Consider the following 13,518-nt stretch of genomic DNA (forward strand, 5'->3'; position numbering starts at 1 on the left):
CAGTATCATTACTTTTATTTTAATGCTGCAATTAGATCAGAGAGCCACAAAGTATTGTGATTTAACCAGTGTGCTACTGTTTCATACTCAATTTCAGCCTTAGTATACATCCTGGTATTTTTTCCACACTGTACAGTGCGCTCATTTTCAATAGTGTAAACTGATATGGTTAATAAATTTCCCTTCATGCAACTGTTTTGTGTAGATCAAATAGAAAAGAATGATGCCTCTACATCATAAACCTAACAAAATAAGGTTTATTTCATCATTTTGAAGTTTTAATTGTCAAATTAGTTTATTGTAGCAAATATATATTAATCCAAGCAATACACGAAGATAAGCAGATTCTTTGTAAAAGCTGGATTTAAACTATACATATCCATGTATGACTGATGTAATAAAGACAAACACTGACAGGATGTTTCCGTTTCTTTTTTTATTAAATAACTCTGCAGAACAGTAAAGATGGTGATGGCGAATGCAGCAGAGACTTTGGTCATGGACCGAGACTTTAAGCAGTCTCCTCCTTGGTGATGCGGTCCTTCTTGAGTGGTCCCTGTTGAGAGACAGAAACATGACCATCAGTTTTTATGCTCAGACTTTGTTAGCTTGCTTTTAGCCATGAGCAGCCAATGTTCCCAGAGAGTGAACAGGGAGCAAGCACAAACAGGCACTGCTCCCCTGCCTCAATGGAGTTCACTTTAGCACTGGAATGGAACCCAAATTCATACTGAGACTGAACCAGGTTACGAACAGTGCAGGAGGATAGGAACACAACATCAATGATGCAGCAAGTTTATCAAACTTTGTCACCAACTCAATTTTATGACTGTTACATCCTAAAATAGCTTTGTTTCTATGGGCGCCATGTTTATTCTTCACAGACAAGTCCTTTGTATTTGACCAGGAAAGAAACACAGAGACGAATAGGAGTACAAGTCTTACCATGAACGCCTTCTTCTCCTCCACGGTCTGGAAGCGGCCATGACCGAACTTGGAGGTGGTGTCGATGAACTTGAGGTCGATCTTCTCCAGGGCACGACGGCTGCTCTGCACCAGCAGAGACTGAAAAGTAAAAAAGATACCCGTTTACAATCTGCCACAAGTGAAAGATTACAGTCGCCATTGAAAATAATGCTGTAGAATTGTGATCAGTGTGCAGGAGTCTGCTTACAAATTAAATATATATATAAAATTTGGTGCCTGGATGTTGATTTGTGGTATTGAAACTGGTTTCAATATTAAAGTTTTACTAGAATTGCATCAAAGATTAAAATTCTGTTATTCTTGACAACATCTGTCCTCACCTTGCGCAGAGTCAGCACCCTCTTCTTGGTCCCCACAACACAGCCCTTCACCATGACAAAGTCGTTGGTCACCTCTCCGTAGTGGACAAAGCCACCCTTTAAAAAAAAAAAGGAAAGATAAGTTACATCTCCTGCTTCAAGGTAGGACATTGCACTGAAAGCACAGTTCAGACATGAGAACGTACCAGGGGGTTGATGCTCTTGTTGGACAGATCGTACTCTGTTGAGGCGTTGTTCTTCACCAGCTTGCCGTCCTTGGTGTGGTAGCCCTGGCCGATCTTGTAGATCTTCTTGTTGATCTCGGTACGGTGATGGTAACCCTTCTGACCGGCACGGGCTACAGAGAAGGCCACGCGGGCAGGATGCCAGGCACCAATACAGGCCACCTTACGGAGACCACGATGGGTCTTGCGGGGAAGCTTCTTTGTGTGCCAACGGCTGGTGACACCTGGAACGATGATTTGAGATTTAGTATTCAAGGCCAATTGATTTAGATCAGGAAGAGTTTTTATTTTGAGATATCCTGATCATCTTACCCTTGTATCCGTGACCCTTTGTGATACCGATGACGTCGATCATCTCGTCCTGGGTGAACACATTGTTCACTGGCACGGCCTGCTCCAGCTTCTCGCGGGCCCAGTCCACCTTGTCGTCGATGGTGCCTCCGTTCAGCTGCACCTCCATGAGGTGAGACTTCTTCTGCCTCACGGGCAGCAGACGCATCTGTAAGGAGAAAATCTCAGGTCAGAAGAGGAAAAAAACAAAAAACAGAATAATTTATCTGTGTAGTCTCAGAAGGAAGGCAGCATGGAAGGTATCCTCATGTTTGTCAGGCGCCATGCCTGACGCAAGGTCCGTGGTCTCATCACTGACAGATAAAGCTGGAAACAAAATAAATCCCATATAGGACTTTAACTAACCTGTGTGTGGGCGATGATGCGGATGACCTGGCAGTACTTCTTCATGGAATTAAAGTCCTTCTCCAGCTGCTTCTTGCCCTCATCATCCTGCCATTTCTTGCAGTATTTGGTGAACGCCTTCTTCTTGGACTTGTACCTGAGAGCACGCAGCGCACAGAGGACAAAGTTTGGCACTGGTCCTTCATAACCCCAGAGGGGCCAGCGGAAGAACACAGTGCGTAGCTGCTCGCCTTCCCCTCCGTGTGGATAAGGGGGCTACATCAGCTAGTGAGGATTTTGGCTCATGGCAACGGTTTCTAAGAAGCACTTTCGACCGGCCAGAGGAGCCCGGAGCTCATCAGGGCGCGGGGCACCTGAGCGGAGCTGCCACAGAGGCCACCGACATGTTAGACTCACTCAGTGAAAACACACAGGACTTGTTTTATCTCCACTGGGCAACTAACTGCTTCAAGCACTTCTTACAAAACATCATTTTATGCAATGTCTCACCAGTTCTTGTAGAAGCGGCGCTTGCACTCATCACTGACGTGCTCAGCGAAGATGGTCTTGAAGGAACGGAGGCCTCTGGGGGTGTTCACGTATCCCACAACGCCAACCACAATCATGGGAGGTGTCTCCAAAATGGTCACAGCCTCAACCACTTCCTTCTTGTTGACCTCTGCAAGAGAAAATATGACGGTCAGATTTGATAGAGAGTACTTTGATGTCTTTTGAGTAGCGTAGACTGCGCTCAGTGCTCGACATTCAGCAAGGGATGTAAACCCATTCAGTCCGCCCGTCGAGAGTCTCATCACAGGCATCACTCAAACACATAACTAGGTTAAGAAATTCAGTCTGATCCCACTCACTTGAGCCGGGTCTGTCGACCTCGCGGACGATGTGGGTCATGCCGGCCTTGTAGCCCAGGAAGGCCGTCAGGTGCACGGGCTTGGAGGGGTCATCCTTGGGGAAGCTCTTGGCCTTACCACGATGACGACGACTCCTCTTGCGGGGCAGGAAGCCCAGAGATCCGTGGCGCGGAGCCGAAAACTTACGGTGGGACTGTGGACGGAGAAAACAGTGGTGAGTCGGCGGTGCCTACTGTGACATTAGGCCAAGAACAGTTGTGGACAGCCTGCAGGATGAGCTCTGTATGGCAACTTCATAGTAACTTTATTACAAAGTATACATTTCAGCATAAATTCAGCAGTTACTACTCTGGGTTTGCAGACTGCGCTCAGTGCTCGACATTCAGCAAGGGATGTAAACCCATTCTGTCCGCCCGTCGAGTGTCTCATCATAGGCAGAACTCCACTAAATCCAAACTATTGTAAATTAACAACACATTAAAATAATCAGCTAGAAAATAGTTGCGTCTGGATCCCAGTCACATGATCCTGATTGGTCGACAATGTGGGCCATGCGTTGTTAAACTGAGAAATGCATGCACCTCAAGGAACAGTTTTAAAACTGTAAAATTAATTTCTGGGGCAGATATGTAATGAGAAAGTATCTGATGTTCAGACTTAGTAAACTTTGATCTATAGCAGGGGTGGGCAACTGGCGGCCACATGCAGGCCCCCCCCCCCCCCCATCAACCCTCAACGTGGCCCTCACGTTCATTTTTAACATATCAATTGATTGAAAACATCACAAAATCTGCCATGAAATCATGAAAACCAGACATATGTCCATAATATTTGATCACTGGTATATGTTGAGTTAATTTGACACATAATCAACTGTAATCGTTTTTGTATTCTACAACTTGGCCCTCTGGCAGTCAGAATTAAATGAATGTGGCCCTTGCTGTGACCAAAGTTGCCCATCCGTGATCTATAGATTGGGCATTTTCATTGGCCTGCTTAAATATGACCTGCCAACAGTGATACCTTTCTAATCTGGAACTTCTAGGGTGGATGCAAACTGCAGCACATCAGTGTGTGCCACATCTCATTATAACACGGGGTGCATGCAATACCGTTATTGACTAGTGACGTCATCACGAAGTATGACTAAGTAGTAATTTTCTTTTGGGCCAGCCACGTTATTAGCATAAATAGCTTAGCACCATGAGTGTGCATGGACTAGTCATTAAAGCTTTACTTTAAGTTGTCAGTGCATTAATATATAAATATGTATTAGAGACACGGTGTGTACCACCTATGTTGTAAACTTAAAACCGGAAGAAATGGCCTAAAACTAGGCAACATTATACACCGCGTCGACGGTAATTCGGCCTTTACGTTCTTTTCTATAAGCAGCGTTCAGTGAAATAACACAATCATCCACTTCAAATAGTAGTATAAAGGTTAAATAAATCGCCCAGAAGACTCAAATATAACGGATGCTTTAGATAACTGACGGATAAAAGCTCGTAGTGTAAGTTGAGAGGAGGGCACACTCACCATCTTGTCTCCAATCCGATTGAAAGAGGCCTGTGTAGGAGGAACACTGTGGTTATATACAAAACCAAATATCGCGGGATTCAACGGGATTATCCTCAGAGAAGAACCTCCCCCGAGAGTTAGGACCCAGAAGGTGTAATGTGCCTCTGCAGACAGCAGATGCCGCTGTTTCTCAAAATTTAACAAAAAGAAAAAGAAATGTACAATGCGTAAATGATAAACTTGTAACATTACCAGAAAATAAAACGTTTAAAGACTACTTTAAATTCATTAGTTAATTTTTTATGTTATATATAATAATAATAATAATAATAATAATAATAATAAATTCGATTTATATAGCGCTTTTCTAAATACTCAAAGACGCTTTGACAGGAAACAACAAAAAAAACAAAGCAAAAACTAAGAGAACAATACAAAATAGAAAAGATATTCTTTGTGTAAGTGCGTTTATCCATTTACACACTGATGGCGAGGCGCTGCTAAGTGTCTATAACTTATCCGTTCATACACATTCACCAATGGGAGCAATATGGGGTTAAGTGTCTTGCCCAAGGACACAGCGGACATGCGGCTGCAGGAGCTGGGAATCAAACCCTGACCTTCCAAATTAAAAGACGACCAACTCTACCACTGAGCCACAGCCACTCTTACTAAGCTCATAAGCCTTATATCTTAATTTAAACGATAGTGCTCTATTATAACTTATTAAAAGAATTAATCACACAAGTAGTACAAGAAGCTGTCTTTCACATTTAATCCCATTTCATTTATTAAAAAAAATCAACAAAGGACATACATTAACACCTTTGAGATCAGGCAGCAACATGTAATGATTGTGTGGTGCAGTGTTGGAGTAGATCTTTAATGAAATGTTATTGTAGTAAAGAAATTCAAGCATGTCACCACCAGGAAGCCTTTCGAGTTGTTTTTTTTTTTAACACATCACCTTATAACTTGTGATGGTATTCATTCACAGAATAAATCAGATATGTTCATGAACTCTTGCAGTACCATTTCAGCTAAAATGCTAAATTCATGCACAGTTGATCCCACATTGTCCGAGAAGGCGCTACTGATTTTTATTTATTTTTTTCCATGAAGCCCAACCTTTGTCCCGTTATGATAACATACAGGAAGGCTTACATTTAACTAAGAACAAAACTTCATTTGTATGGTTGTATTTCACAGCATGAATCTTGCAAATGTCAAGTGCTACGAACGACCACACCTCTCCACCATATTTAACAGATTTGTCAGTCATGTACCGACTGATACATCATGCTGTACTGTTACAGGAATGCAGGGTAGTGTAGTAAATGCTTATGCGGGATTCTTTATTGAATACGGCTTTTCCCACCATGCAGCTGGTCTCGACTCTCTAGCGATGCAAAGTGAAGAAATGTTTCCTGAGGCTCATGCAGTCCATGAAAAAAAATAAACCTCCCACCACTGTCCCGCATCAAAGGTCAGTTGTTTCAGTGTCTTTAATGGTGGTGTTGAACCTGTAATGTTTGTGCACAGATGTGTCAGATTTCTTTGGGGGGTAAAGGTTTCTCCTGTTAAGCAAAGTCAAATCATTCTCTTTTTAAAAGGTACATGTAAGACCTTTACCTACTAATCAACACACATCAAGTCTGTAGTCTTTGAGTATCTCACTTAGTATCTCTCTGTGTGTAGACTTCATTAAAAAGTTCAAGGATGATTTATCACAGTCTGTGGTGAACCTTCCAAGAGAGCAGATTTGCAGGAAGAAGCTTCCCTTAAAGCATCTTTCCTTCTGGGTTCACTCAAACCCCAAGTCCAGGCCCGCCTGTTCCTCAACTCTCCCCCCCCCCCCCTCTTTATACTTTGAGGAGCACTAAGCTGATAACAATGTCTGCTGGTGCTGCTGTGGAGAACCTCCTGCACAGACAGCCTTTAGGAGAGCGGCCCGTCTCGATCGAGGTTCACCTTTTGGAAGAAAGCCTTCCCGAACTCGTAGGTGCTTATCATGACAGCACAGGCCGGGGCCACCTTGATCACCCGGGGCATGAAACCTGCGGAAAATACAAAAAGGTTTTTCAGCGGTGTTTATGGTCACATAACCCTGAATCCTATTATCTTACTTTTACAATACGACAAAAAAACAAAAGCAATAAACACATGAGCCATTCTTCACGTTAACACATGAAGCCCAATGCAGCTGTCGGCTATCAGAGATTAGCTGTTGTCAACTTGGTTGTAAACACACGGGTATCTAGTACCAAAGGTAAAGAGGCAGAGAAGAGAGAGCAAAATATGTTTGATAGAAAAACTTTTTAAAAAAAACCTAAGTGTATCTTGATGTGACTAACAGGCCAGAATGAAGATCAAGTGTGAAAATGAGCATTGGTTTTGTATTTTTTATTTTCATGTTTGTTTATTTGCTAAGCCACTGTAGAAGAAAGGACCCGCTGACCCCACTGGGTTACAGTTTTGTGTGTGGGTGGGGGTGGGGTAGAGGGTATTTGTAACAAACAGATGTATACCATATGTTATCGCTGATTTGTTTTTTTTTTGGAAAATAAAAATGTAAAGTCATAAAAATAAAAACTAAGTGTACAGTACCTGCAAAAAGGCCCCTGTAGCCCAGCTCTGCCCATATTTCCTTCATGATGTGCCATGTGGACGTGGTTCTCTTAGAGCACACTAGGAGGAAAAGAAATATGCTTAGAAATATGCTACACCAAAAAAAAAAAAACAACAATGTGAATACATTACACAATAAATAACTATCTGTCTTGAGGCACCGGTCGGCCTCAGGGTTCAGTTCTGCAGAGGCTGTAGTCCTCAAAAACCGGCCACCCTCGGCTCCTTTAAGACACATCACTCCCCACTCTCTCCTCTTGATTTCCTCCTCTACTGTCCCGTCTCTCAAAGCATCAAAAGCCCAGGAATAAATCCTAAAACTAACTAACAATCTGCATCACCATGTATGAGTACAAACCTCCTAGAGTATCCATTTCTCCCAGCTGAATCTGTCTCCGTGTCTTCACCACGTCAAACGGCAGCGTCAGGATCGCAGCAATCTGGACGCAATGAAGGATAAAAAAAAACAAGCCATATGATGTTCTGAAAGACTCATGTGCAGGCAGCTGTTACACCTCCAACTGTTTAGTAAGTGCATATACAGGATCAGCAGTCATATCAGATGGGCTGAGATCCATTAATTGCACAAGAAACACAACAGTGGGAATGTGGGTCAGCATCGAGCGGCCTGATTCTCTGAAATAACTCAACCTGAAAGCTTGTTATCTGGTGTCTGAGAATTATGAGGTCACTGGGACACATTTATTCAGTTCAGTTAGTGAAGTGAAGTCAGTTTAACAAAAGGGAGAAAGATCTGAAAGCATGAAAGTATTCAGACTGGAGAACATCTGGACAGAGGTGCACGGAGAGTGAGAGGCTCCAACAACACTCGTAGTACGACGATGAACTTTATTAACTTTACTAGTCGCGTTTTGGCTTGTGGCCTTCATCGGGGTCATGGCAGGGCATTTGAGGAATAAACATCCAATCACAGAGGTTTATACCCTGCTCTGTGTGATGGTAGGAGCAAGCAGAAGCTATAAACAAACTGCTGTTGAGAAAACTGATTTTACAACCTGCAGTTTAAACAACTCACTTTTGGGTTTTTGGCTAAATTTGAAAAATCGAATGTGCCACACATTGATGATAAAATAAACCCTACACAAACCAGTTGTTGCCTGATTTCGTTAAGTCTCTGTTCACTCACATTAAGGACATCATTTAAAGACAACTCTCAAACAGGTTTTTCTTTACATTACAGTTTGAGTACTCACAGCTCCAGAAACGGCTCCGGCTGTGAAGCTGATGGAGAAGTTGGCCTGAGTCACTTGGGACTTTTCACACAGGTGGGCCTTCACCAGCTCATAGTTAAACCAGTACAATGCTGCAAAACACAAACACGCACATGGTTACAATATACATTTTTGGGACGTATCTGAAGTATCAAAGAAGAGTGGAAATACACTGGCAACACAAAAGAGGATGAAACGTTCCCTTCTTGGGTTCAAAGTGTTATTCGTCTGGATCGTGAGGCGCAGCTCTCACCAGAGAAGGGGACGTCTCTGAGCACGGTGGGACCCCAGCCCCTCCACAGAGACAGCAGGCCGTCCTGGGCCACGGACGAGCGGATGCACTCCCGCAGCTCGCTGTAGGGAAGCCGACGGGACTGCATCTTAGTCCTGACCAGCTCCAGAGGGCTGATCACCGTCACAGCACCCACTGCAACACACAGACACACACACACCTTCTAAATCCTGTTAACCTAATACAATCAGGACATCTGATCCTGGTTAAATTGACTTACATCTGGCCAGACCCCCGGCAACAAGAGGGATATGACTCCCCTGGAAACCCAGACCGTGTCTCAGGAAGTCCCTCAGCTGGTCGTAGCAGGTGAAGTAGATGACGGTGGCAGGTACAGCCATGACACTGCACACACACACATACACACACACAGACACACAGACACACACACACACACACACACACACACACACACACACACACACACACACACACACACACACACACACACACACACACACACACACACACACACACACACACACACACACACACACACACACACACACACACACACACACACAGTGAACAAAGGTTTCAACAAGAAAATGTGGACAGCACTAATCACTAACTACTTCAAATGTGCCAACATCTTCCTCGCACTAACAGAAATGAATTCGACATGTGCAGTCTCGATGAGCGTTTAAACACTCACAGCGTCGGTGGCAGACCGCTCCACAACGACCGGAGTCCTTCATGTCGAGTGATTTTCACAAACGCGTCCTGAGTCACAAACAAACAAACACAGAAAACATGTCACTCATGGTGTGAAGAATAAAAAATAAAAAAAACACACACACACACACTGCGTCAAACCAAAAAGCCACAGCCGTACTCACAAGCGTCCCGCTGAAATGCGTCGGCGTTTTGTACCAGCTCGTACAACTGGTTCGGTTCTGACACACGTAGACGTGATCCATCAGCCCGTTACAATACAAGAAACACTTCCCTGTGAGAGACACAATACGCAGACGTCAGCGGAGTTTACAACATGAGACAAAACAAAAACATTCATCAACTCTATTCCTGAAATGCATGTTTCCACATTTTGATCTGCAGCGTGTTTCCATGTGTTCTAAACTGAGCTATCCACTCCCTCCCTGACAGAGCGGTGATTAATAATGCACAGCACGGCAATGACCACAGAGTCACTCAGGTGATAACATCGCTGACGTCCTTGCCTCTGCTTACTTTGCCTGTTTGTCCAGAGCTGGTTTAAGATAGACTATTGACGATCTCCCCCCCCACCCCCCAAAAAAAAATAAAAATAATTTCACAACCAGCTTCTCCGAGCTGAGGAATCATTGCAGGAAACAAAGCGTAATATTTGCTCAGGACAGGATCCAAGGTAAATGAGTGAAGAATACTTTCAGAAAGGATGTACAGTAACGTTGTAAACCATGGCATGTAACGAGGGAACATTTCCATCGCTGTTTTGTTTCTTGAAATGTTGGAAACTGTGGAAATCTGTCAACATGAAATGACGGCGTAAAGCCATCCTGTACATTAGAAAACAAATAAGACTAAAGAACAAGAATCTCACCTACATCCTGAACCTCTACGCTCATACTACACATGTGAATGTATACGCAAACAGGTCATCTTGTTTGTTTTTGGTACGTGAGGTTTGGTTAGTCGAGCATGTGCGCGCACACACACACACACACACACACACACACACACACACACACACACACACACACACACACACACACACACACACACACACACACACACACACACACACACACACACACACACACACACACACACACACACACACACACACACACAGTTTTGCTGGACGACTGTGTTCATTTTAAACAACGTTCCTCGTTTCTGCATGCAGCCACGGCAGGTCAGATACTCACACTTGGACGGGCGGATGATGTCACCCCACGGAGCTGCTTTACGGGCTAACGCTATGGAACAAAGCACAAAAGCAGGACAGACAGTGACGTTTACGGACACACACAGGTCATGTGTAGGGTTAAAGAAGCTTCAAGACACCTCCAGGAGGCATCAACAAGCAGGTGTTAAAGGGCAAAGCAGGTAGTATGAGTTTAAAGCTCCCGCGAGGAGTTCTTAAACGGACTGAAATGAATACTGCTGTCGCTGTACGACCATCAAAAGCCAACAAGACCATCAGCATTAAGATTTCCTTTTTCTTAATTGTTATTTTTGATGTCTGTCTGTAGCTGCTGCAGGTGTCAGACGACGTGAGTAAAAGCCTGCTTCAGAAACAGCTCCGATCACAATAATCACAGCAAATATCCTCGATCAGTTGACACATTTGATTGCTTAAAGAAAGCAGGATGAGATATTTAAAAAAAAAAAAAAAAAACACAAAATAGGAAAAGCGATAAGATGCTGCGTCCACTTTTTTTCTGTCCACATGGGGGCGCCAAACTAAAAAGTTCCTCACAGGAGCTTTAATAAAGTACGATCCAAAAGATGTGGAGCTGCTTCTCTTACCTTGGCGGAACGGTGTTTGCTGAGCCTGCAGCCGGATCTTCACAACGTCCAGCGGTGTGACTGTGAACGAATGCGTTGACAAATTTATTAATAACAACGGTGTTACAATCAGTGGCTCGCTGACAATCGTGTGGTCTAATGCTGGAGTCCTGCAATAAATCATCTATTCATGAAGTTGTTGGTAGATACTGAGGATGTATCTTGTCGGGCAGGTTTTTTTTAGTATTTGCATCAATAAATCAAACAACCGTTCCTGTAAGTCAAACGCTGAATCAACACATCTCTATTAAAGTTGAGGTAAAACCTTGACATTACCAGGAGGCAGAATTCTATTTAAGCTTACAAGTAACGAAGAAACCGGCAACGAAGTGACTTAACAAAAACAAATTGTGTTCACATGAAAAAAACTGACTGTTTAGGAAAACTTCTGAAGATTCTTCTGGTAGAATTTGTCTCCATTTGCTTACCAAAGACAGATGTGAGGAGGGCCCCGGTGCCAGAAGCCAGCATCTGCTGCACTGGTGAGATAGCAGCCACAGGGCCGCTGACAGCTCGCTCGCCCATCCTGCACACCTGTCACAGAAGAAGAAGAAGAAGAAAGAAACACCGCTTTACTCCAAGAAGACACAATGTTCTGTAAGTTCTCTCCTGTGAGGTGTTGTCTGACCCAGTGGAGGCTTTGTGGCCGGATGTCTCCGTCTCCTTGTTATGTAAAACGACTGACTAGCGTTGGAACCGAACACCCGGTTTGTGACTTGGTTTGTGAGCTGTTACGTCAAATAACTTCTTGTGTGACGCCTGCTCCTCCGGGGGATTCTCCAAACTGAAAGGAAGTTTTAAAAAGTGCAATCTAACGGGACGAGATCACGCGCAAGTAAGACTGCATTTTCTTTAATGTGAGCCGGTTACGTCTTAGGTGGAGTGGTTGCAATGGGGCCGTTGGAAACATCACGATAACTTATCTACAACGAGCATAACGCACAACAGCAGAGAGACCCATCCCCAACCGAGAAAGTGAACAACTGGCACGTAGATAAACAGAGAGTTATTCAAGAGTGTCCTCATGGCTGGAATGACTCTTAAATAAGAGTTCATTGTTTTGTTTTTTTTAAAAGAAATTCTGCACAATGTCAGGAAGTCTGGGACCAACAGGCAGAATAATCTAATGAAACATGAGTTTTGGGGAGCACGTTTAGCTTACAGTAACAGTCTTTTCAAACTCCACTGTTTTCCAGCTTTACTCTTAAGAATGACAGTGAAAGGAGTCTGGACAATTAATTCCTTGACAAACAAGTACTCCTCTACCTGCCAGAGTAGCCAAAACTACCATACAGGTAGAGCATGTGTGTGTGTGTGTGTGTGTGTGTGTGTGTGTGTGTGTGTGTGTGTGTGTGTGTGTGTGTGTGTGTGTGTGTGTGTGTGTGTGTGTGTGTGTGTGTGTGTGTGTGTGTGTGTGTGTGTGTGTGTCACCTTCAACTACATTACACAATGTTGCAAGAAGCCTCATTTAAGAAGAAGCCTCACACGTTTAAAGGACACAAATTGAAAAAAACTATAAAATGTCTTAAAAAGTCTTATCACGTTGTCTCCAGAAATAAAGATAAAACCTACAGTTCAGGCACACACTGTTCTTTTATTTTTTATTTTTTTTATCTCCATCGTTGGCAAGCTAATTATAGGTTTAAAACAACATTTGAATTCTTTAACTCAATTTTATTTTGAAAAAATATAGATTTGAAAATATTTTGAAAGCATTGAAACAGGCCTGACTAATATATGTCTTCTTTTTTTTTTAACAATGCTAAGTGAGTAGCTTGCTTGATAGCATTTCTAGCACTGCGTGTTTTGTGTGGCTAACACGCAAACACTCACCTCAATTTAAGCCGGCAGCGTTGCTTTTGTGGCGCCTTGGCCCATTTCAGTAATACAGAAATACCGATTACATTCAAGAGCTAATGACGCTAATATCCATGGTGGTGGTCGACCCGTGAACATGTTGACGCAAGAGTCGCAGCAGGGCATTTTAGAAGTCACAGATTGTGCGCATAACAGCCCCGTGGAGGTGTCACTGATCTGCACAAAACTGCGTGGCGCGTTCAGTGAACGCAAGGCCGGTGCAGATGGTTTAGAGATCAGCGGTGACGAATTCATTTGGCTCCGCCCCCCCCCCCCTCGCACCCTGCCCGCTGCAGTCGCTGTAGCGCCGCCTGCTGGACACGTCAATGTGGTGCTCTGCAGCTGTCGGCATGTAAACACGCGAACCCGGTAGTCAACTTTAACCTGATTTAAGTACAG

The 13,518-nt window shown here is 43.7% G+C and overlaps 2 protein-coding genes and 2 non-coding genes across 5 annotated transcripts; all 4 read right to left on the minus strand.

The window, feature by feature from the left end:
• Positions 1–427: 427 nt before the first annotated feature.
• rpl3 (ribosomal protein L3) lies at positions 428–3,829 on the minus strand. Its single transcript, XM_061027014.1, has 9 exons — positions 3,824–3,829; positions 3,076–3,304; positions 2,717–2,885; positions 2,228–2,363; positions 1,844–2,030; positions 1,493–1,755; positions 1,308–1,403; positions 946–1,065; positions 428–556 (listed from the first exon to the last, which is right to left on the minus strand). Exons 1-9 carry the CDS (start codon positions 3,827–3,829, stop codon positions 512–514), a joined length of 1,251 nt encoding a protein of 416 aa, XP_060882997.1. The 3' UTR covers positions 428–511.
• Positions 631–761, minus strand: LOC132954761 (small nucleolar RNA SNORA54). The gene has a single exon (XR_009665852.1). It is a non-coding gene; the product is annotated as a small nucleolar RNA SNORA54 (small nucleolar RNA).
• LOC132954767 (small nucleolar RNA U83B) lies at positions 2,092–2,181 on the minus strand. Its single transcript, XR_009665856.1, has one exon. It is a non-coding gene; the product is annotated as a small nucleolar RNA U83B (small nucleolar RNA).
• A 1,636-nt stretch (positions 3,830–5,465) lies between the features above and the next one.
• On the minus strand, positions 5,466–13,290 carry slc25a39 (solute carrier family 25 member 39). 2 transcript variants are annotated; one of them, XM_061026341.1, is made up of 12 exons: positions 13,096–13,289; positions 11,691–11,796; positions 11,224–11,283; positions 10,620–10,670; positions 9,588–9,697; positions 9,404–9,471; positions 8,969–9,093; positions 8,710–8,883; positions 8,439–8,548; positions 7,583–7,664; positions 7,204–7,284; positions 5,466–6,653 (listed from the first exon to the last, which is right to left on the minus strand). In XM_061026341.1, the coding sequence occupies exons 2-12, from the start codon at positions 11,785–11,787 to the stop codon at positions 6,535–6,537; spliced, it is 1,077 nt and encodes a 358-aa protein (XP_060882324.1). In that variant the 5' UTR covers positions 11,788–11,796; positions 13,096–13,289; the 3' UTR covers positions 5,466–6,534. The 2 variants fall into 2 exon arrangements, with proteins under 2 accessions (XP_060882324.1, XP_060882325.1); XM_061026342.1 differs by lacking the exon at positions 10,620–10,670 and having other exon boundaries at positions 13,096–13,290.
• Between the last annotated feature and the right edge of the window lie 228 nt (positions 13,291–13,518).

Source organism: Labrus mixtus, chromosome 20 (genome assembly GCF_963584025.1).
Source record: "Labrus mixtus chromosome 20, fLabMix1.1, whole genome shotgun sequence".
Taxonomy (NCBI): Eukaryota; Metazoa; Chordata; class Actinopteri; order Labriformes; family Labridae; genus Labrus; species Labrus mixtus.